The sequence below is a fragment of the Equus caballus genome, chromosome 12 (genome assembly GCF_041296265.1).
Source record: "Equus caballus isolate H_3958 breed thoroughbred chromosome 12, TB-T2T, whole genome shotgun sequence".
In the NCBI taxonomy this organism is placed as follows: domain Eukaryota; kingdom Metazoa; phylum Chordata; class Mammalia; order Perissodactyla; family Equidae; genus Equus; species Equus caballus.
In genome coordinates, this window is record NC_091695.1 from 29,668,072 (window position 1) to 29,692,361 (window position 24,290).

General features: G+C 38.9%; 1 protein-coding gene and 1 pseudogene across 1 annotated transcript; both read right to left on the reverse strand.

The window, feature by feature from the left end:
* Positions 1-309: 309 nt before the first annotated feature.
* LOC138916483 (olfactory receptor 4D11-like) lies at positions 310-1,108 on the reverse strand (annotated as a pseudogene).
* Positions 1,109-7,559: 6,451 nt separating this feature from the next.
* LOC138916833 (olfactory receptor 4D10-like) lies at positions 7,560-8,686 on the reverse strand. The gene has a single exon (XM_070230443.1). The coding sequence runs from the start codon at positions 8,684-8,686 to the stop codon at positions 7,751-7,753; it is 936 nt and encodes a 311-aa protein (XP_070086544.1). The 3' UTR covers positions 7,560-7,750.
* Between the last annotated feature and the right edge of the window lie 15,604 nt (positions 8,687-24,290).

Here is a 24,290-nt window from a genome sequence, read left to right on the forward strand (position 1 = left end):
TACTTACCTCTTGACAAGGAGATGGATTCAATCATTCTCTTCACTTGCCATATAGTTGTCCTGATTGACACATTGTTACTTTGATATTTGAATGGAAATACATCAATGAGCTCAATCCTATAACACTAGTTACTTCATGCTTACCAGAAGCTTGGGTTACCAGCTACCTATTAACTTTACTAGGAAAATAAATTGTTACCTAGTAAATGTATATTAGTTTATTGACAACATATTTGAGTATGTAAATAGAACTTGTGGGAAAAATAATGTATTTAGTCCTTGGTGATGAAGAGGTTGGAAACTCTTACTCTATTCCACCACAGAAGGCATGAGTCTTCTCTTCAGTCTCTTCATGGCTGACTTCATTTCTTGGTTCCTCAGAGTGTAGATCAAGGGGTTCATCAGAGGGGAGATGACAGTGAAGGTGACAGAGATGGCTTTATCTGTGGGGAGGGCAGTGAAGGGCCGGGCGTAGACATAGATACAGGGCACAAAGTGCAGGGTCACCAGAGTGATGTGTGAGGTGCAGGTGGAGATGGCTTTCCTCCTGCCCTCCCCTGCCTGAGACCTCAGCATCATTAGGATGACTGTGTAGGACACAAGCAGGAAGATAAACCAAAGGGTAGTGACTAAGCCATTGTTGGAAATCATCAGGAGCTCAAGTGCAGAGGTGTCTACAGGCGAGTTTGAGGACATGGGGGACATCACAGTAGAAGCTGTCAAGAACATTGGGTCCACAGAAAGGGAGGGGCAGCAATAGGGAAATTTGCACGATGGAGTGGACAAAGCCCCCCACCCAGGAAACCAAAATGAGGGCAGTGCATCGCCCCCTACTCATGATGGTGACATAATGCAGGGGCTTGGAGATGGCTATGTAGCGATCAAATGCCATCACAGAGAGAGAGAAAATATCCGCTCCACCAAGCAGGTGGAAGAAAAATATTTGCATCATGCAGCTAGTATAGGATATGGTCTTTATCTTTGACAGAAGGTCTACCAGGACCTTTGGAGCGGTGATGGAGGAGAAGCAGATGTCAAGGATGGCTAGATTGCGGAGCAGGAAGTACATGGGGATGTGAAGGCGAGACTCACAGGTCACAGTGACCATGATGAGGAGGTTTCCCAGAAGAGTTGTCATGTACACAAAACACAGGAAAATAAATAAGACCAAACTGAGATCTTGGGACTGAGTAAGTCCTAGAAATATAAATTCTTTTACCCTGGTGCCATTTCCCAACTCCACTGAATCATATTTCTTCTTCTTCGCATTGCTTGGAAAAAATTAAAAGTGTTATTTCAGAAAGTGTTTACTTTCCATTAATAGATTCATGTTTACAGAGTCAGGTATTAGGTCAGAAAACTAGTGAGGTGTTATCAGTATATGAAGAGCCTTTCCAAGGTTATTGCTAACATGTCCTACATGACATCTCATTACACAAGCATGCATTTAGTTATTGTTTTCTTCTGTAATTTATAAGTATTTCAGAAAATGCATAAAAATAGTGATCTCAGAATATAAGTTCCAAGTATCCAAGATAAACAAGTGAATGTTAAATATTCAGAAATGGAGTATTTTGGCACAAGGGATACAAAAATGGATGCAGTTTGGTGTGTGGATAAGACAATGCCTATTAGGTACGACTGGAGTCCTTGAGGATCCACACGAGTATGGGTTTTTTTCCAGACTGGGTGCTCCGTTTAAATACTTTAAGAACTCCTATCTGCAACATGGTTGTCCTTCAACTGAATTTCACAGAAGCACTCCTCCTTTTTTTGAATCACAAGTTTAATGGTGTGAAAAATTAGAAAATTTTAAAGCTGTAAAATTCTTCTCTATTGTTCTTATCTTCCTTAACTGGATTTCTTTGTTTCTGTCTTTACTTTAAACTACTTTAGGTACCAAAAGCCCTGGAGTTGAATAACTCCTCAGCTATGAAATAAAAGTGGTAACGCAGAGCTTCTCTTATGTTCACTGGTCAAATTTATTTCCTAAATGCTATTTTTTTATTGCGCTGTCATTGACATAAAATAGAATCATATGTTTGAAGCGTACACCTTGATAAATTTTGACATAAGCGTATACCCACGAAATCATCACTGTGTTGAAGATAGTTAATATATTTATCAATGCAAAAATGTCTTTGTGGCCATTTATAATATGTCCCTTCTGCCCTTCCTTCTTCAGGTAACCATTGATCTGTGCTCTGTCACTATCTATTAGTTTGTGTTTTCTAGAACTTTCTATAAATGGAATCCTACAATGTGTACTCTCTTTTTGTTTGGCTTCTTTCACTTACAAAATACATCCATGTTTTTGCATGTGCCAATATTTTTTTCCTTTTTATAGTATGCATGTGCCACATTTTGTTTTTCAGTTTGCTTGTTGATGAATCTTTGGATTGTCTCTAGTTTTTGGCTATTACACATAAAGCTTTTATGAATGTTCGTGTATAGGTCTTTGTGTGGACATATATTCCCATTTCTCTTAGGTACGTACCTAAGAATAGGATGGTTGTAACTCTTAAAATTCAATAGGAAAACAAACCACCTAATTAAAAAACAGGGGGCAAATGCTTTGAACAGGCACTTCAACAAGAAGATATAGGGATGGCCGATAAGCACATGAAAACATGCTCAACATCATTCATCACTGGGGAAATGTAAATGAAAGCCATAGTGAGATAACAGTACACATCTACTAAAATGGCTAAAATAAAGAAGGTGGATATATGAAGAGTTGACAAAAATGTAGAGGAATTGTAACTCTGGTGGGAATGCACAATGATGCAACCACTTTTGAAAACAGTTTATCAGTTTCCTAAAATGTTAAGTGTGTGCTTACAATATAATCATTTTGCTTTTGAATTCCTTTCTTATTTTTTGTGAATCCTTGAAAGGGACTTAATTTCTTTCTTTACAGTTTATCTCTTTTTTATTACCATAATCAGAAAGAAAAGAAAGGTGAAAGTCACTTCTTTCACTTTTTGGGTGGGTTTTCCAGTACAAATGAAGAAATTTATTTTCACCTAGCTCACTTTCTGTTCAAGTTGTCTTTCTTCTGTATGTAATTTTGTTTAAAGTCTACTTAATATGGGAGACTAAACAAGCCACCAAGAGTAATCAGAGCATGCAGGCAGATACCTGGCAGCCTCTGGCATCACATAGCCTGTTCAAATCCCAGCTGGGTACTTACTGGTTACGGTATAAGAGAAGTTACTTTACCCCTTTGGCCTCAGCTTCTGCATCAGTATTTGGAAACAATAGCATCTTCCTTGTGTGATTTTTGTGAGGATTAAATGAATTAATCTATGCAAAAGCATCAATACTTAGAGCATTGCCTAAGCAATAAGTGTGCTTATGTGTGTGTTACCTTAAAGTAAAACTCCAGGTTAGTAACTGTCACAGGCACACAGCTCCTTTAAATGTACTGACAATCTTTTAGAGGAGCTGTACATTTTCTAGAATATGTTTTCTAAAACAGCTTCATCAAAACATACTTTTTTGGGGGAAAATAGGGGGTATTTTTCTTTTACTGTCAATGAGAGTGGCCCAGAGGGTGGTTACAGTGTATGGTAGCAAGGAAAGTGCTTGCTTGGTTTGGTTTCTTATCTGACATCATCTTAGCAGACCAGAGAAATCTGGTGCAGGTCTCTGCAGTGAGAGCTATCTGTGCTCAAGTCCTGGCTTTGTCACTGTGTCATTTGGGTAAGTGAGAGACCTCATGGAGTCTCCACTTCTTCATCTGTGGAATGGGGATTATAGTAATATCCACCTCACAGGGAAGTTATGGGGATTAGGTGAATTAACATATGCAGAGTCTCAGCACACATGGCTGCTTATCTGTTGTGATGTGTATTATGCTGGGTAACCTTAACCCAGGAGGCTTATCAGGAAATAGAGTGTGTTGAACTAATTAGTAGCTGAGCTATCAATTCTGACTAGTTAAAGTGGGGAAATGATCACCAGAAAACACCAACTCAATCTAGTTACTAGAGATAATGAGGAGGTCCTACCTAGTTATGAAAACACTCCACAGGGACCTCCACGTAAACCATAGACAATGGTCTACACAGAAGGGTAGAAGGTACAGTACCTCATACTCCAAGTCAGGCCTGTTTGTCAGAAAGGAATAGGTCCATGTTCACAAACTACCTTTCGTAATTCAGACAACATCCTCCACCTTCTGCTCCATTTTTCTGCTATTTTTACTCCATTTCATTATTTAACAAATATTGATAAAAAATTGGCAGAGGTCTAGGTTATTTGAGAGAAATGAATATAATCCCAAACCAGTGGAGAAACAACTGAAATATAAAAGTGATACGGGTGTGATGGGGACCGTCATAAGACAGATGAGCTGTGTGTGAGAAAAGGGTGATTTCTCACCAAGAGGCTCAGAGGAAGCTGCATGGAGGAGGTGACATTTATGTTTGGGGCACATGGGAGTGGAGAGAACGGGAGACCTGGCTTTAGGGGACCCCTTGAATATATAACAGTTGCTGATGAGTGGGAGGTTTGGCTGGAAAGAAAAGGATGCAAATATGTAGGCATGGAAAGAAAATCATTGTTGTAAAATTTTAGTTCTTGATAAATCTAAGGACAGGCATGTAGGTGTTCATTGTCCTATTCTTTCAACTTTTTTTGAGATATTTTATTTTCTTTCTAGTTTTAAATTTAGCATTTCAGTTTGAGGAGATCCATCTACATGAAATAAGCATGAGAAAAATCTCTTGTTTGTGCAATTCAAGGGATCCCAGGAAAAAAGAGTTTCCTCCTCCCTACTTCCAAACTGAACTCATTTCTATGACTCTCCTTTCACAATATCTTCTTTGTTCATATTTCTTAGCTGCGCTGTCTGCCACTGACAGTTCACCCTGGAATGCAGCATCTTGGGTATATATTGCATTATTTTTAGTCAAAGTGTATTTATTAATCTTAACGGTTCCATCTAGATTTCAGTTTTTCTCACTCCTCTTCTCATGCTTATTCATTGACGCTCAGACACCATAGTCATTCACACTCATGTAGAGTTATGTTTCTTACCTAAAATTTCCAATCTCCTTCTCCAACATCTTAAACAATGTTCACACGAACCTTGGGAATCATTTGGCTTCAGAAAATTCTGTTAAATACCCCTCTGAAAGCCAGTGATTTCAGTGGCTTTCTTTATGCGGAAAAGGGCAGACTCAGGGAATAATATTTCCTTGGCTCTTCCACACTGATTCACAGTGTTCCATCATATGCACCAATTTGTCAATCCCAGAACTAGTGTGAGAATTATCAGAGGGCATATAATTGGATGTGGCTCTGGAAAAATTCTACTGATGGCGAGGTGGTTTCAGTGGGAGTAATCAAGATGTGACTCAGGCACATGTCCTTAGGAACACACTTTTTGTGTAGGATCTAAAAGTTTTTAGCAGTGACAAAGATTCTCCCCTTGACCAAACTCTACTCAGGCTCCCCTGAACTTCTCAACTAGGCCTCCACTTTGGGACCTCCATGCTTGTCTCTGCATTGTCAAATTTTAACAGGAATTCTGCTAATTCAGTTTAGCCAAAATCCCCCACCCTCCATGTTGATCACCATCAGTGTGTAATCAGGTTCCTCACCATCCACCATGCCCCAAGTGATATTTGATCACCCTGGCCTGCCTTCAGCAAGAATCCTGTTAGGTTAGTTTACCCAGAATTCCACCTTACCTCTGATGTTTCCCCTAGTAGTTTTTCTGTTGGGACATAAATGCCTATTCTTAGGGATTCTGCACAACTTCCTTAGGCAGTTTCACCCATGTAGGGTAATTCCTGAAGTGTGACACACAAGTATTGGAAGGAGCCATTGGACCTGAAAGGATTATGTAGACGAGAGTGAAGGAGCTCTCAATGGGCAGATGAAGAAAGTGGGTGATGGAGTTCTCACAGGACACACATGTCACCAGGAAATCCACGCTGGATCCATCAGCAACTCCTACTTGCTCAACTTTCAGAGTTCTTCACCATTCTCACCACCTCCACTGTTACTACCCTAAGTTGTGTCTTCATTATTTCTTTCCTGGGACTTTTGCAATAGCTTCTTAATTGGTCTCCCTGTTTTTGTCCTTGCCCCACCTCAGTCTATTCATAACAGTAAGCACTGCATTTCTGCTAAAACATTCATCACTATTCTGCTCTTCAAAGCCCTTCAAAATGCATCGCATCTTATTTAGGTGAAAGTCAAAATCCTCACAATGTCTAAAAGGTCCTAAGGACCTGATCCCGTGGCCTCATTATCTCTCTGACTACAATTATTACCTGTCTCCTCCTTGCTTCCTCTCATCTTCTTATGAAGGCCTGGGCACATCCCCACCTGAGGACCTTTGCATGTCTGATTTTTGAACTGACATTTGTACTGTGACATGAACATTTGTCTAATTTCAAAAATTTTAAGATCTAGGATCTACCTGCAGAAATGAAGGGCAAAAAAGAAAAACTCCCAAATGCTGTAAATAGCAGAACAAGAAAACAAATAAAAACCAAGTTCATGTATTGAATAATGTTTTTCCGTTCATGCCAACCTTTTTGAATGTATATGCGTAGTCTGAAGCAGCTTCATAGGTTTCTGTCATTTTTAGGGAGTCATGTTAACAGAAAATAATAACAAATCCATTGTTTTCTTACTCCTATTCTCCAATGATTTGAGAAACAGAAAGGAGTGAGAGGTGATATTCATTCACTGAGTTCTTTAACTCAACCATTTTTTGGACAGTTTTCTACGTTCTACTTGCTGTGCTAGGTGCTGGGGATACAATACATAAATCATAGCCCTACTCGGGGAATAGGAGGAAGGAGGACAGGGAATTGGAAACAAGGTCCTGAGTGTGGTGCTTGAGCTGAGCCCCGGTCGCTGAGGCAATGTCATGGAAGTGTGGTCAGTAGGCGTGGGGTTCAGAGGAAGGTCAGGGTAAGGACCTACATGAGGTCATAGAACCCATAGTTACTGGGGTCCACATTCTAACTCAAGCTGTGCTGGCTTCCAAAGCACTTGCACTCAACCACTGGAGTGTGGGCTTCAGACGGAAAAATCTTCAGGTAGTAGTTATTTAATTTACTCATATCAGAAAGTCAGAGGAGGAACTTAATTTGAGTGTGCTTACTTCATTAAAATGTGATTACTTCATGAAAGACCTTAGCAATCCAATGCCCAAGCTGCATTATGTTTCTCAGCTCCCTTCCTGGTAACAAGAATATAGTGGGAATGTCTGAGTATATATATATTTGCTTTTTCTTATTGTTAATTTTATTTATACAATTGGAGATTTCCGTGTTGTTGTAAGTGATAACCAAGAGAGGTCCCACCTTAATCCATTTTCCCCCAATGATCATTTCACAATCTATATGTATATCAAAACATCAAGTTGTACATCTGAAGTAAACAACATTTGTATTTCTCAATTATATGCAATAGAGCTGAATGAAACCCCCACAACAATTCCAATGTGATAAAGTTTCTGAGTGCATACATTTTCTCTTTTCTTTATTTCTTCCAAGGCTTTATTGCGTAAGCATTATGCAACTCTTCAGCTAACAGTTTGATTTCTCTGCTTCCTTTTGCAACATGAAACGTATCTTTTTACATTATTATTGCATGCCAAACAGAATCTTTGAAAGTCGTGTGCATCTCAGTAGAAATATCAAAATTATTTAGAAATCCTTTAGTCAATGCGGTTTATTTGATGAACATTTTCAAAGGTGGTGAGAAGGAGTGAGCGACCAGTCTATATCCTCTCAGAAGGTACACATCTTCTTCTCAGTTTCCTGATGGCTGAATTCATCTCCTGGTTCCTCAGAGTGTAGATCAAGGGGTTCAGCAGAGGGGAGATGACAGTGAAGGTGATGGAGATGGCCTTATCTGTGGGGAGAGCATTGAAGGGCCGGGCATAGACATAGATACAGGGCACAAAGTGCAAGGTCACCACAGTGATGTGTGAGGTGCAGGTGGAGATGGCTTTCCTCCTGCCCTCCCCTGCCTGAGACCTCAGCATCATTAGGATGACTGTGTAGGACACAAGCAGGAAGATCAACCACAGTGTGGTGAGCAGCCCACTATTGGAAATCATCAGTAGCTCAAGCACAAAAATGTCAGTACGGGCTAGTTTGAGGACCTGGGGGACATCACAGTAGAAAGTATCAAGAACATTGGGTCCACAGAATGGGAGGGGCAGCAACAGGGAAATCTGCACGATGCAGTGGACAAAGCCCCCCAGCCAGCAGGCTACAATGAGGGCAGTGCATCGCCCTCTGCTCATGATGGTCATGTAGTGCAGGGGCTTGGAGATGGCCACATAGCGATCAAATGCCATCACCGACAAAGGACATACGTCCAACCCTCCAACAAGGTGGAAGAAAAACATCTGAGTGAAGCAGCCATTGAAGGAGATGGTCTTTCTCTGTGACAGAATGTCCACCAGAACCTTGGGAGCTGTGATGGAGGAAAAGCAGATGTCGGCAATAGACAAATTCCGGAGCAAAAAATACATGGGGGTGTGAAGGCGAGATTCACAGGTCACCGTGACCATGATGAGGAGGTTTCCCAGCAGAGTTGTCACATACACCCAAAGCAGGAAAAGAAATAAGACCCAGTTCAGTTCTTGATTCTGGGTTAGGCCAAGGAAAATAAATTCTTTGACCCTCGTGCAGTTTTTTAGCTCCATTGAGTCAACTTCTTTCTTGTTTCAAGCTTCTTCATTTGAAAAGACTTGGCTATTTATTTTGTTTTCTTCTCAAGCACTAAGAATACAATTCAGAATGTTCCTCGCGTGGTTGCGCTGTTTGTGATTTGTTGTTTTGTCTAAATTTTTAAGATTGCAGTCAGTTTGGTGATCAAATCAAATTATCCCATGTAAAGTCATTCAATAATTCTGTTCTTATAAAACTATTTTTGAAAAGAACAAACTTTATGTTCAGCAGTGATGCTTACATAACATTTTATTTAATTTATTTTAGTTTTCAAATTTTGCTATTGTTTTCTTCCATCCAAATATATCGAATGTCCAAAATATCTGAATCATAAACAGAAAGATAAGTACAATGTGGTTCCAGCCACTGTAGACTCATAGTATGAAAGTTTAATATTCATATTAGCGAACTTTCTGTTGACTTCCACAGGGTCTTGTCTTGCTAAAAAGAAAAAAAGAGTATCATTCTGTTTCTTACTACAATGTTGCTGTGGCATGAGTCAGTTTCCTTACTGTTGGCTGTTTTATGTTGAATTTCTTAAAATGTCACCTGTTATTCCATATATGTAGCTTTTCTTTGTCATTACCTTATACGAATCAGATTTTTTATTAATTATTTTTAAATATTTAAATTTTATTTTTAAGAAACACATTGAAACAATATATAAATACAAATATCAAAGAATATCTTTAATTTCTTTTATTGTGATAACACTTAAACATGAGAGCTGCCCTCAACAAATTTTTGGGTGCCAATACAGTATAGCCACAGTGCTGCACAGCAATTCTCTAGAACTTATTCATCTCACGTAACTGTTGTGATCCTTGCTTGAGTGTGGGGGAGAGAATAAAGATAGTGACCCACTTTTGAAAGGTCATCCATACTCTATCAACCACACTCTCTTCTGCCTCTTTCTCTGTGTGGATCAAAGCTAAGAGAGTGGAGGGTTCACACAGGAGGGAGAGATGTAGATATGTTTAGAATAATACCTATTTTTTATAAGCTGTTATTGGTCATTCTTAGGAAATTTTATAATTATTACTTATTCCACCTTATACTTAGCAAGTCAACATTTATTGCAATGTTCAAATGTATATGAACAAATGGGACCACATTGTCAAAGTGTTTGCAGCTTAGCGAAAGTGAATGATTTGTATAAATTGATGAACATAATGCATGATAAAATGTAAAATGTCAAGAGAAAAGTAGAGATTGATTTGGTTGGGATAGGAACTATGCTAAGAGATATAATGATTTCTATCAGTAATAAAAGCTGCTATTTTTTGAGTGTTTACTGTGTGTGAAGAGTTATGAAATGTTGACATTGAATTTTCACCACTATCCTTTATTCCTGTTTTTCAGATGGAATATAGTGTGAATCTATGTTTGACTGAAGTTAAGGAAAAGATAGAAATAGGATGGAAAAAACATTGTTTTGTTTGCCTCTTCAATCTTATGTATATAGGGTCTCATTTTGTATAACAAGAATATTTTGGGGTGCGCCTGATAGCCGTGTGGTTAAGTTTGCATGCACTGCTTTGGTGGCCCCAGGTTCACTGGTTCGGATCCTGGACACGGACCTATGCACTGCTCATCAAGCTATGCTGTGGCAGGCATCCCACATAGGTAAAATAGAGAAAGACGGGCACAGATAGTAGCTCAGGGCCAATCTTCCTCAGCATAAGAGAGGAGGATTGGCAGCAGATGTTAGCTCAGTGACAATCTTTCTCAGAGAAACAAAACAAAGAAAAGAAAATTTGGTAAAGTCTGTCTGAAGATAAGAATTTTTCAGAAAGGGGTTCTGGAAACCCAATTTATGTGGAGCTTAGTCTGAGACTACCTCATCAAGAAGCAACTCAAATGATCACAGCAAACGAATGATGCCTTCTCTCACACTGAGTGGACCACATTTCTGAATCCCTCTTAACATATCACCTCTCTTCCAATAGTTAACACCCACCTTTGTTGTTTCTGTCACTGAGAAGATCATCTTGGCTCTGAAGCATTTAGTATACCTGGAAAATATCAAAGTCAAACTATTCATACATAGTTTGTATAATCAATAACAACATTTCAATGTCACTATCGATAACTTTAACCTTAGCTAAATCTTAACATCTTTACCTAATACCTTTGATCCTGAAACTCCAACTACAAATTGTATGTCATCAGGTACAGACCAGAATAGAACACTAGTGACACTAGTGATGTTAATTCTTCAAAATATTGTTTCTGAAGGCAGAGCCTCTTGGAAGACTAAATATTTTAGTGTCTTTATTCTCCTTTCAGGAAAGAAAGGGCAGATTCAAAGAATCACATCTTCAAGAACTTCCTCTGTGTCCCTATCTTACGTGCAAATCCCTCAGCCTCAGGCTTAATGTGAGAATTGCAAAGGGAATAATATTGGACAAGGAAGTGGAATTCAGTGCCTGATTCTGTTGTTGGTGATGAAGTTTCAAAGGGAGTTATTAAGAAGTTACTGAAACATTCACATGTGTAAACACACATTCACGCATACACAGACGGACACATTTTGATTGATATCCAAATTCTTTAGAGGCAGTAGAGGAAATCTATCTGTTTATCCATAGCTCAATAAGAACTTTGTTAAAACATGCCAAATACTGCACCTGAGAGAGAAAAAGGGTCCAGTTTTCATTGCTTGTAAGGCTCAGAGGACAGTATAGACAAATCAGTTTCATTTTGATTGTCAAAAATCTCAAAAAAACCTGCACCTCAAATCCTTTGCTACCAGTCTAGTTTCTAATTATATGCAGAATGATTATAGTCTCATGATGTTGCTCTAAGTCTCTGCATGTAGAGAAACAAGACTTAGATGACGTTTGGGGAATGCACGTTTTTCCTTTTTTCCAACACTCTACTCAAATGGAAACTCTCAATTTGGATACATCTAGATAAGTATGTTAGTAAAGCTGTCTACAAAATCATAATAGTTACTTAAGATTACCTGAATTTATTGAATGATGTGATCTTATATAAAATGAACTTCCACTGTTTGCAGAATGCTGATGGGTTTGGATTTACTTGCTTTTCCATTTTGTTTTAGTACTGTAAACTAGCCTACACAGATTAAAAAGTGCATGATGCAGGTTATGTGTTTGAGATGGGTAATTCCTCCCCCAACCCAGCTTTACTGAGATTTAATTGACATATATCATTGAGTGTGTTTAAGGCATATAATGTGTTGATTTGATACATTTATAACTGCAAAATGCTTATCATCTTAGTGTTAGCGAACACTTTCATCACCTCATATAATTACTCGTTCTTTTTGGTAGTGAGATCATGTAAGACATACTCTCTTTTAAACTTTCAAGTATTGTTACCATATTGTTAACTATAATCACCATCTTTACATTAGATCCAAAACTTATTCATCTTATAGCTGGGAATTTGTACAGTTTAACCAACATCTCCTTACTTCTCCCCATCCCCAACACCTGGTAACCTACATTCATTCTACTCTGTTTCTATGAGATCAGATTTTTAGGTTCCATGTATATATGAGATCATAGAATATTTGTCTTTGTTTGACTTAGTTCACTTAGCATAATGCCCTCAAGGTCCATCTGTGTTGTTGCAAATGGCAGGACTTTCTATTTTTTGTGACTGACCACACCTTCTTTATCCATCCATCCATTGATGGACACTGAGATTGCTTTCATATCTTGAATGTTGTGAATAATGCTGCAATGAACATAGAAGTGCTGATACTTCTTCAAGACCTTAATTTCATTTCCTTTTGGTATATATCCAGAGATGGTATTGCTGGTTCATATGGTAGTCTTATTTTAAATCTTTTGAGGAACCTCTCTACTGTTTTCCACAGTGGTTGTACCAATGTATATTTCCAGCAGCAGTGCACAAGGATTTTCTTTCCTCCACATCCTCACCAACACTTATCTTTTGTCTTTTTGATGATAGCCATTCTAACAGGTGTGAAGTGATATCTCACTGTGGTTTTGAATTGCATTTCTCTCATGCTTAGTGATGTTGAGCACATTTTCATGTATCTATTGGCCATTTGAATGCCTTGTTTAAAAAAATATCTATTCAGTTCCTATGCCCATTTTTAAATCGGATTGCGTGTTTTTTGGTATTGAGTTTATCAGTTCTTTATGTGTTTTGGATACTAACAGCTTATCAGATACATAATTTGCAAATAATTTCTCCCATTCTGTAGGTTGTCTTCTCATGTTTTGATTGTCTCTTTTGCTGTGCAGAAGCTTTCAGTTTGATGTAGTTTCATTTATTAAGTTTTTCTTTTGTTGATTGTGCTTTTGGTGTCATATCCAAAAAATTATTGACAAGGCCAATTTTGAGGAGATTTTCCATGACTTTTTCTCCTAGGAGTTTTATTGTTTCAGGTCTTATGTTTAAATATTTAATCCATTTCAAATAATTTTTCTGAGCTGTGTAAGACAGGGGTCTGATTTCATTATTATGCATCTAGTTATCTAGTTTTTCCAGTATCATTTATTGAAGAGAGCATCCCTTTCCCATTGTACATTCTTGGCTTCTTTGTTGTAAATTAATTGCCTGTATATGCATGGATTTATTTATGAGCTCTTGATTATGTTCCATTTATCTGTATGTCTGTTTTTATGCCAGACTATACTGTTTTGATTATTAAAGCTTTGTAGTATAAAGGTTGAAATCATAAGTATGATGCCTCCGAATTTATTTTTCTTTCTCTCAATTGCTTTTTCTAATTCTGTGAAAGATGTGATTGGAATTTGGATAGGGATTGCATTGAATCTGTAGATCTCTTTGGGTAGTATGTACATTTTACAATATTAATTCTTACAATCCATGAGCATAGAATATCTTTGTATTTATATATATCTTCTTCAATTTCTTTCATCAATGGCTTATGATTCAGTGAACAGATCTTTCACTTCCTTGGTTAAATTTCTTCCTTAGCGTGTTATTCTTTTGATTCAATTCTAAATGGGATTGTATCTTTGAGTTCTCTTCTGTTAGTTCATTATCAGAATATAGAAATACTACTGATTTTTGTAAGGTGACTTTGCACCCTGCCACTTTGATGTAGTTGTTGATTATTTATCATAATTTTCCAATGGATTCTTTAGGGTTTTCTACATATAAAATCATCTAATCTGCAAATAGTGAGAGTTCCACTTCTTCATTGCCTATTTGGATTCCTTTTATTTCTTTTTCTTGCCTAATTGCTCTGGCCCAAACCTCCAATACTATGTTGAAGAAGAGTGGTGAGAGTGGCCACACTTGTCTTGTTCCTGCTTTCAGAGGGATGGCTTTCATTTTTTCTCCATTGAGTATGATGTTGGCTGTGGGTTTGTCATATATGGCCTTTAATATGTTGAGTTACTCTCCTTCTATAAACATTTTTTTTTGAGGAAGATTAGCCCTGAGCTAACTGCTGCCAATCCTCCTCTTTTTCCATTCTTTCCAATTCTTTCCAATCCATATCTTCTTCCATTGCTTCACTCTGAGACTGTGTTTGTCTTTGGGGCTGAGATGTGTTTCCTGGAGGCAGCATATTGTTGGGTCTTGTTTTTTAATCCATCCTACCACTCTGTCTTTTGATTGGAGAATTCAATCCATTTACATTTAGAGTGATTATTGATATATGAGGGCTTAATGCTCCCCTCTCATTGCTTATTTTCTGCATTTCCCTTTTTTCTCGTCCCATGTATTTTGGATTACCAATTGGGTTAAGTAGTTTTCTATGATGATTTTCTTGATTTTCTCCTTATGTCTCTGTTTTAATTATTTGTTTACTGATTACCATTAGGTTTATAGAAATATCTTATAGATGAGCTAGTGCATTTTTGATAGCCTTTTATTTCATTAGACTAAACCAATTCCATCTCTTTCCTCCTCCCCTTTTAGGTTATCATTGTCATATCTTTTTCCATCTTGCGTTGTGAGTTTGTGTTAAAATGACAAGATTATATTTATTTTGGTGTTTTCCTTCCCTTTATCTTTAATGTTATAGTTAAGTGTTTACTAATCTGTTCTAATAGACAGCTGCATTTTCCTGATTATTGCCTACCTATTTATCTCCTGGCTCAGGGCTTTGTATCCCCTTTCCTTTTATTTTTCCACTATGAGGGCCTTAGGATTTCTTGTAGGAATGTCATGTGGTGATGAACTCCCTTAGCTTTTGTTTATCTGGGAAACTTTTTATTTCTCTGTCATATCTAAAGGATATTTTTGATTGATAGACTATTCTTGGCTTAAAGTTTTTGTTTTTCAAAATTTTGAATATATCATTCCACTTTCTCCTAGCCTGTAAGGTTTCTGCTGAGAAATCCACTGAAAGCCTGTTAGGGGTTCCTTTGTTAGTTGTTTTCTTTTGCCTTGCTTCCCTTAATATTTTCTCTTTGTCATTGACTTTTGCCAGCTTTACTAATATATGCCTTGGAGAAGGTCTTTTTACATTGATACAGTTAGTAAATATATTGGCTTATTTCACTTGCATTTCCAGCTCCTTCCTCATGTTTGGGAAGTTCTCTGCTATTATTTCTTTGAACAAGCTTTCTGCTCCATTCTCCTTCTCTTATCCCTCTGGAATACCTATAATCCTTATGTTGCATTTCCTAATTGAGTCTGATATTTCTCAGATAATTTCTTCATTTCTTTTTAATCTCAGTTCTCTCTCCTCCTCCATCTGAAACATTTCTATATTTCTGTTCTCTAAGTTGGTAATTCAATCCTCCATAATATCAGCTCTATTGTTTAGGGAATCCAGATTTTTCTTCATCTCATTCATTGTGTTTTTCATCTCCACACAGTTCTGATTGGTTCTTTTTATAGTTTCAATCTCTTTTATGAAGAAGTTCCTCATTTCATTGAACTGCCTTTCTGCATTTTCTAGTTACTCGTTGAATATTTTTTTAATGATAGTTATTTTGAATTCTCTGTCATTTAGGTTGTGAATTTCCATGCTGTTGGGGCTGATTGCTGGGTACTTGTCATTTTCCTTCTGTTCTTGAGATTTAATATCTTCATACAGCTTGATGGCCTGGATTTTTGTCTCCATCTCGTGATATTATCTTTTATTTTTTTTAGGAAGATTAACCCTGAGCTAACTGCTGCCAATCCTCCTCTTTATTCTGAGGAAGACTGGCCCTCAGCTAACATCCGTGCCCAGCTTCCTCCACGTTATATGTGGGACGCTTACCACAGCATGGCATGCCAAGCAATGCCATGTTCACACCCGGGATCCGAACTGGTGAACCCCGGGCTGCCAAAGTGGAACATGCACACTTAACTGCTGTGCCACTAGGCCGGCCCCTCGTGATATTATCTGTTCACAGTTTCCAACTGCCACCACTGAGTGGGGTCAGGCACTGTGTATTCTAAGCTTGCCACAATCTGCAGCTCCCTAGCTCAAAACAGACTCCTTTTCTGTTTGTGTGGCACTCTGGCCAGTTGCTGAGCTAGATCACTGGGCAGGGGGAGGGGCACTTTCCTTCACCTGTGTGATCCCCTCAGCTGCTGGCTACTTTTCTCTCTGTGTGGTGGTCTGTCTGATGGCAGAGCTGGAGTGCTGGGCAGGAGGAGGGGCACTTTCTGTTAAGATTTTTCTACTTTCTTTTAGTCCATTTTGGTAACCTATAATTCCCATGAAAATTATATACTTTAGTATATCCTGGAAATTTTAAAAATTACATTTCAACGCACTGAGTCTTTACTTCTTTCTCTTGAAAGGCTGCAAGTCCATAGAGTGCATTTGTTTATATGTTCAATGAGAAAAGTGTAACTCCTGAATGTGCCTGGATCTTTGGGAAACAAAAGGAGGGTGTCTAGAAGAGAATATCTTATCAGGTTCCCATAAGATAAGTATCTTCATGTCTTCCAAAATGAGGAACTGTAGCTGTAGCATCTTTGGTCCCCTAAAGTGAGCAAAAATAGAAGTTTCACACTTTATTTTAATACCAAGAAAATGATGAACTGCACATAAATAATGTAATGTGTTATTGACGATCAGAATTTGATTATAAAAACCTGTTTTGTACTAGTGAGTTGACGACAGTCTTCTGTGTTCCTAAAATACATGGCTGACAAAATAAAACTTGTTTACTTTTTACCTGTCTCTCTTTGGAAAAGTCTTTGTGTGTGACTGTGTGTGTTTGCATGTGTATGTGTGTGTGACAGGGACTGATTACCTCATACAGTCATGTGTTGCTTAATGGTGAGGATGCATTCTGAGAAATTCATTTTTAGGTGATTTCGTCATTGTGTGAACATCATAGAGTGTACTCACACAAATCTAGATAATACAGACTTCTATACACCTAGGTTATATGGTATTAATCTTGTAGGATTACAGTCATTAATGTGGTCTGAATTGACCAAAATGCCATTATGTGACACATGACTGTATTTTTAAATATTCAATTTCTTGAGTTCTAAGATGAACTTTTCTTTCATATTTTAACATCCGTGAAATTAAGATTTGTCTTACAATCAATGAGTACATGTGATATGGAAATGCTTCATTTTTACTACTTAGCTGTCATTAAAGTGGCAAATACAGTTTACAGTGGATGACATTTTAAATTCTAATATGGTAAGTATAGTCAATATACAAAATGCTTGAGACTCCATCTCTGAGTCTCTTTTCATAAAGTCTAGGGGCACTTCAATTGATATCAAGTCATCTCACTATTAGCCAATTACATGTGGAATTTATGAGAGTGTTAAATTAGACCTTTACTTCAGATTTGAAGGTCTATTTCATCCTATACAGAGTTTTAAAGTGATGACAGCTTGGGACTGGCTTCTCTAGCCCATTGCCCTTGTACTTGAGATTTGTGCACGGTGTGTTGCTCATTCTTAGGCTTTTGGGAGAAACATGTGGGCACCTTCCCTTGATTGAGCCCTGTCCCACCTCTGACCCTTTTTATTCATTTTTCTCTTTCTTTCCCTTTTCAGTCCATACAGCCCCTTCGTCTCCAATTGAAGCATTTCTCTTATATTAGTTTCCTACTACTCCTGTTACAAATTACAAAGAGTTAGTTGTTTAAAACAACACAAATTTATTATCCTAAAATTCTGTAGGTCAGAAATCTGACATGGGCCTCACAAAGCTAAAATCAAGGTGTTGGCAGGATGCATTCTTTTCTGGAGGTTCTAAGGCAGAACCCATTCTTCTCTTTTTCTAGCTTCTAGAGTCTAGCTACATTCCTTGGCTTGTGGATACTTCCGTCTTTAAAGCCAACCATGTCAACTCAAGTACTCCTCACGTTGCTTACTCTGACCTCCTCTTCTGTCTACCTCTTCCACTTTTTTTTTTATTAATGTTATGATAGATGAGAACCTTGTGAGATTTCAGTTGTACGTTTTTGTTAGTCATGTTGTGGGTACACCACTTCCCCCTCTGTGCCCTCCCCCCACCCCCCCCACCTTTTCCCTGGTAACCACCGATCAGATCTCCTTATCAATATACTAACTTCCACGTATGAGTGGAGTCATATAGAGTTCGTCTTTCTCTGACTGGCTTATTTCGCTTAACATAATACCCTCGAGGTCCATCCACGTTGTTGTGAATGGGCCAATTTTGTCTTTTTTTATGGCTGAGTAGTATTCCATTGTGTATATATACCACATCTTCTTTATCCAATCATCAGTTTCTGGGCATGTAGGCTGGTTCCACTCTTGGCTATTGTAAATAATGCTGCGATGAACATAGGGGTGCAATGGACTCTTGAGATTTCTGATATCAGGTTCTTAGGAGAGATACCCAGTAATGGGATGGCTGGGTCATAGGGTATTTCTATTTTTAACTTTTTGAGAAATCTCCATACTGTTTTCCATAGTGGCTGTACCAGTTTGCATTCCCACCAACAGTGTATGAGGGTTCCTTTTTCTCCACATCCTCTCCAACATTTGTCGCTCTTGGTTTTGGATGTTTTTGCCAATCTAATGGGTGTAAGGTGATATCTTAGTGTAGTTTTGATTTGCATTTCCCTGATGATTAGCGATGATGAACATCTTTTCATGTGTCTATTGGCCATATTCATATCTTCTTTTGAGAAATGTCTGTTCATGTCCTCTGCCCATTTTTTGATCGGGTTGTTTGTTTTTTTGTTGCTAATCAGTGTGAGTTCTTTGTATATTATGGAGATTAACCCTTTGTCAGATAAGTGGCTTGTAAATATTCTTTCCCAATTAGTGAGCTGTTTTTTTGTTTCAATCCTGTTTTCCCTTGCCTTAAAGAAGCTCTTTAGTCTGATGAAGTCCCATTTGTTTATTCTTTCTATTGTTTCCCTCAACTGAGGAGTTATAGTGTCCGAAAAGATTCTTTTGAAACTGATGTCAAAGAGTGTACTGCCTATATTCTCTTCCAAAAGACTTATTGTCTCAGGCCTAATCTTTAGTTCTTTGATCAATTTTGAGATTATTTTGGTGTGTGGTGAAAAAGAATGGTCAATTTTCAATCTTTTGCATGTGGCTGTCCACTTTTCCCAGCACCATTTGTTGAAGAGACATTCTTTTCTCCATTGTGGGCCCTCTGCTCCTTTGTCGAAGATTAGCTGTCCATAGATGTGTGGTTTTATCTCTGGGTTTTCAATTCTGTTCCATTGATCTGTGGACCTGTTTTTGTACCAGTACCATGCTGTTTTGATCACTGTAGCTTTGTAGTATGTTTTGGAATCGGGGATTGTGATTCCACCGGCTTTGTTTTTGCTCAGGATTGCTTTAGCAATTCGCGGTCTTTTGTTGCCCCATATGAATTTTAGGATTGTTTGTTCAATTTCTGTGAAGAATGTTCTTGGGATTCTGATTGGGATAGCATTGAATCTGTAGATTGCTTTAGGTAGCATGGACATTTTAACTATGTTTATTCTTCCAATCCATGTGCATGGAATGTCTTTCCATCTCTTTATGTCATCGTCTATTTCTTTCAAGAAAGTCTTGTAGTTTTCATTGTATAGATCCTTCACTTCCTTGGTTAAGTTTATCCCAAAGTATTTTATTCTTTTCGTTGCGATTGTGAATGGGATTGAGTTCTTGAGTTCTTTTTCTGTTAGTTCATTGTTAGTGTATAGAAATGCTACTGATTTATGCACGTTAATTTTATACCCTGCTACTTTGCTGTAGTTGTTGATTATTTCTAATAGTTTTTCTATGGATTCTTTGGGGTTTTCTATATATAAGATCATGTCATCTGCAAACAACGAGAGTTTTACTTCTTCGTTACCTATTTGGATTCCTTTTATTTCTTTTTCCTGCCGAATTGCTCTGGCCAGCACCTCTAGTACTATGTTGAATAGGAGTGGTGAAAGTGGGCACCCTTGTCTTGTTCCTGTCCTCAGAGGGATGGCTTTCAGTTTTTGTCCATTGAGTATGATGTTGGCTGTGGGTGTATCATATATGGCCTTTATTATGTTGAGGTACTTTCCTTCTATACCCATTTTATTGAGGGTTTTTATCATAAATGGGTGTTGGATCTTGTCGAATGCTTTCTCTGCATCTACTGAGATGATCATGTGGTTTTTGTTTTTCATTTTGTTGATGTAGTGTATCACGTTGATTGACTTGCGGATGTTGAACCATCCCTGTGTCCCTGGTATAAATCCCACTTGGTCATGGTGTATAATCTTTTTGATGTATTGTTGTATTCGGTTTGCCAAAATTTTGTTGAGGATTTTTGCATCTATGTTCATCAGTGATATCGGCCAGTAGTTCTCCTTCTTTGTGTTGTCCTTGTCAGGTTTGGGGATCAGAGTGATGTTGGCTTCATAGAATGTGTTAGGGAGTACTCCATCTTTCTCAATTTTCTGGAACAGTTTGAGGAGAATAGGTATTAAGTCTTCTTTGAATGTTTGGTAGAATTCTCCAGAGAAGCCGTCTGGTCCTGGACTCTTATTTTTGGGGAGGTTTTTGATTACCGTTTCTATTGCCTTACTTGTGATTGGCCTATTCAGATTCTCCATTTCTTCCTGATTCAGTTTGGGGAGATTGTAGGAGTCTAGGAATTTGTCCATTTCTTCCAGGTTGTTCAATTTGTTGGCATATAGTTTTTCATAGTATTCTCTTATGATCTCTTGTATTTCATTGTTATCTGTTGTGATTTCTCCTCTCTCATTCCTAATTTTATTAATTTGCGATTTCTCTCTTCTTTTCTTGGTGAGTCTGGCTAGGGGTTTGTCAATTTTGTTAATTCTTTCGAAGAACCAACTCTTTGTTTCATTGATCCTTTCTATTGTCTTTTTTGTTTCAATATCATTTATTTCTGCTCTTATTTTTATTATTTCCCTCCTTCTACTGACTCTGGGCTTTGTTTGTTCTTCTTTTTCTAGTTCTGTTAGGTGTCGTTTGAGGTTGCTTATGTGAGCTTTTTCTTGTTTAGTGAGGTGAGCCTGTATTGCGATGAATTTCCCTCTTAGGACTGCTTTTGCTGCATCCCAAATGATTTGGTATGTTGTGTTCTCATTTTCATTAGTCTCCAGATAAAATTTGATTTCTTCTTTAATTTCTTCAATGATCCATTGTTTGTTGAGAAGCGTGTTGTTTAGTCTCCACATTTTTACACCTTTCTCTGCTTTTTTCTTGTAGTTGATTTCTAGTTTAATAGCATTATGATCAGAAAAGATGCTTGATATTATTTCAACTCTCTTGTATTTATTGATGTTTGCTTTGTTTCCCAAAATATGGTCTATCCTTGAGAATGTTCCATGTGCACTTGAGAAGAATGTGTAACTTGCTGTTTTTGGATGAAGTGTTCTATATATATCTATTAAGTCCATCTGGTCTAATTTTTCATTTACTTCTATTATTTCCTTGTTGATTTTCTGTCTGGATGTTCTGTCCATTGGTGTTAATGGTGTGTTCAGGTCCCCTACTATTATTGTATTGTTGTTGATGTCTTCTTTTAGTTCTATTAAGAGTTGCTTTACAAATTTTGGTGCTCCTGTGATGGGTGCGTATATACTTATAAGTGTTATGTCTTCTTGGTGGAGAGTCCCTTTTATCATTATATACTGTCCCTCTTTGTGTTTCTTTATCTGTTTTGCTTTGAAATCTACCTTGTCTGATATTGGTATAGCGACACCTGCTTTCTTTTGTTCATTATTAGCTTGGAGTATTGTTCTCCATCCCTTCACTCTGAGTCTGTGTTTGTCTTTGGGGCTGAGGTGTGTTTCCTGGAGGCAGCATATTGTTGGATCTTGTTCTTTGATCCATCCTGCCACTCTGTGTCTTTGGATTGGGGAGTTCAATCCATTTACATTTAGAGTGATTATTGAGATGTGGGGGCCTACCACTACCATTTTGTGTCTTGTTTTCTGGTTTTCTTCAATTTCCTTTGTTTCTCGTCCCATGGTTTAATCTGTTCTGATGTAGAGCTGCTACTCTCTGTTGTTGTCCTTCTACTTATCTCCTCTGCTCTTGGTTTTGTAGCCCCTTTCCTTTTTTGGATTTTTCAGGAATGAGGGTTTTCCTGAGGATTTCCTGAAGTGGAGGTTTTGTGGCAATGAACTCCCTTAATTTTTGTTTATCTGGGAAAGTTTTTATTTCTCCATCGTATTTGAAGGATATTTTCGCTGGGTAGAGAATTCTCGGCTGTAGATTTTTGTCGTTCAGATTTTTGAATATATCATATCACTCTCTTCTAGCCTGTAAAGTTTCTGCTGAGAAATCTGCGGATAGCCTGATGGGGGTTCCTTTGTAGGTTAGTTTCTTTTGCCTGGCTGTCCTTAGTATTTTCTCCTTGTCGTTGACTTTTGCTAGCTTCACTACTACATGCCGTGGAGTTGGTCTTCTTGCATTGATAAAGTTTGGAGATCTATTGGCTTCTGTCACCTGAAGATCCATCTCTCTCACCAGATTTGGGAAGTTCTCAGCCATTATTTCTTTGAATAGGCTTTCTGCCCCTTTCTCCTTCTCTTCTCCCTCTGGTATACCTATAATCCTTACGTTGCATCTCCTAATTGTGTCTGATAATTCTCCGAGAGTTTCTTCATTTCTTTTTAGTCTTGCTTCTCTCTCCTCCTCTGCCTGCAGCAATTCTATATTGCCATCTTCCAAATTGCTAATTCTTTCCTCCATATTATCGGCCCTACTGTTCAGAGCATCTAGATTTTTTTTTAATCTCCTCTATTGTGTTCTTCATTTCCAATATTTCTGTTTGGTTCTTCTTTATCATATCAAACTCTTTTGTGACATAGCTCCTGAACTCGTTGAGTTGTCGGTCAGAATTCTCTCTTAACTCATTGAGTATTTCAATGATGGCTGTTTTGAAATCATCGTCATTTAGGTTATATATCTCATTTTCTTTGGGATTGTTTTCTGTGTATTTGTTACTTTCTTTCTATTCTGGAGATTTAATGTATTTTTTCATATTGCTTGATGTTGTTGATTTGTGCCTCCGCATGGAGATAGAGTTTAGTTGCTCCTTTCACTTGTTTCAGCTGCTGCGGTGGGGGAGCAGCTGTTTATACTCCACCAACCAGGAACCCTGTCTGCAGTTGCTAACTGGGCCTGGGCCCCTCCTCATAGTCACAGTGGTCGTTGGATTCCCTCCTCTGCCGTGGGGGCCGTCACAGGGGGGCTTCAGGCTGCTGATGCCTACTGTTGCAGCCCACCTAGATGTGCTCCCTCCTTGGGGTCTGCAACGGTGTTATGGGCTTTTCCAGTGGCCAGGGCTGGGATCACTTATATTTGTCGCTCCGTTGCTGTCGGCACCCACAAAATCTCACTTGTCCTCTATGGGTCGCAGGAGAGCTATTGGCATCTTCTACAGTCTGTGGTTAGTTCACCTAGCTATGCTGCTTTTGCCCTGGGGTCTTCCAGCCTTGTGGCTGCCGGCTGGGTGCCTTCTACTGGTGCTGTGCAGAGGCTTTCCCTAAGGCTGCTGTGAGCATGTAGGGTTTCCCCCTCGGCTACGGAGCTGGGTCTCTGGAACTGCCCCCAGCCCCAGTCCTCTCTGAGATCTCCGGCAATCCCTAGTCCCACGGGGCGGGCAACGGCAACTGGGGGTCGCCCCGCCCTCTGGGATTCTCTCCGGGGCTTTCCCAGAGTTGAGTGCTGGGCATGGCCCCTCTGCTAATGGCAGACAGAGAGTTTTGTCTCCTGCCCAGGCGGAACTCCGGAGCTTCCCCTCCAGGTCGCAGAGCCGGCCTTTGAAATTTCCCCTAGCCCCAGTCCTCTCTGAGATCTCCGGCAATCCCTAGTCCCACAGGGCGTGCAATGGCAGCTGGGGGTTGCCCCGCCCTCTGGGATTCTCTCCGGGGCTTTCCTGGAGTTGAATGCTGGGCATGGCCCCTCTGCTAATGGAAGACAGAGAGTTTTCTCTGCTGCCCGGGCAGAATTCTGTAACTTCCCCTCCAGGGCGTGGAGTCGGCCTTTGGAGCTTCACCCAGTCCCAGTCCGCTCGGAGATCTCCGGCAATCCCTAGCCCCACCATGCAGGCAGTGGCAGCCAGGAGACCTCTGTACCCTCAGCAACTCTCTCTGGGACCCTCCGAGCGCCGCGAACACCAGGCGGGGTCTCCCCGCCAATGGTGGGGAGAGACTCTCCCCGTGGGCCCAGGTGTGCAACTCCAAAGTTTCCCTCTGCGTTTAG

Bases quoted from the DNA above. Each gene is read 5' to 3' on its own strand.
- LOC138916833 (XM_070230443.1), bottom strand. From the start codon at position 8,686: ATGGAGCTAAAAAACTGCACGAGGGTCAAAGAATTTATTTTCCTTGGC.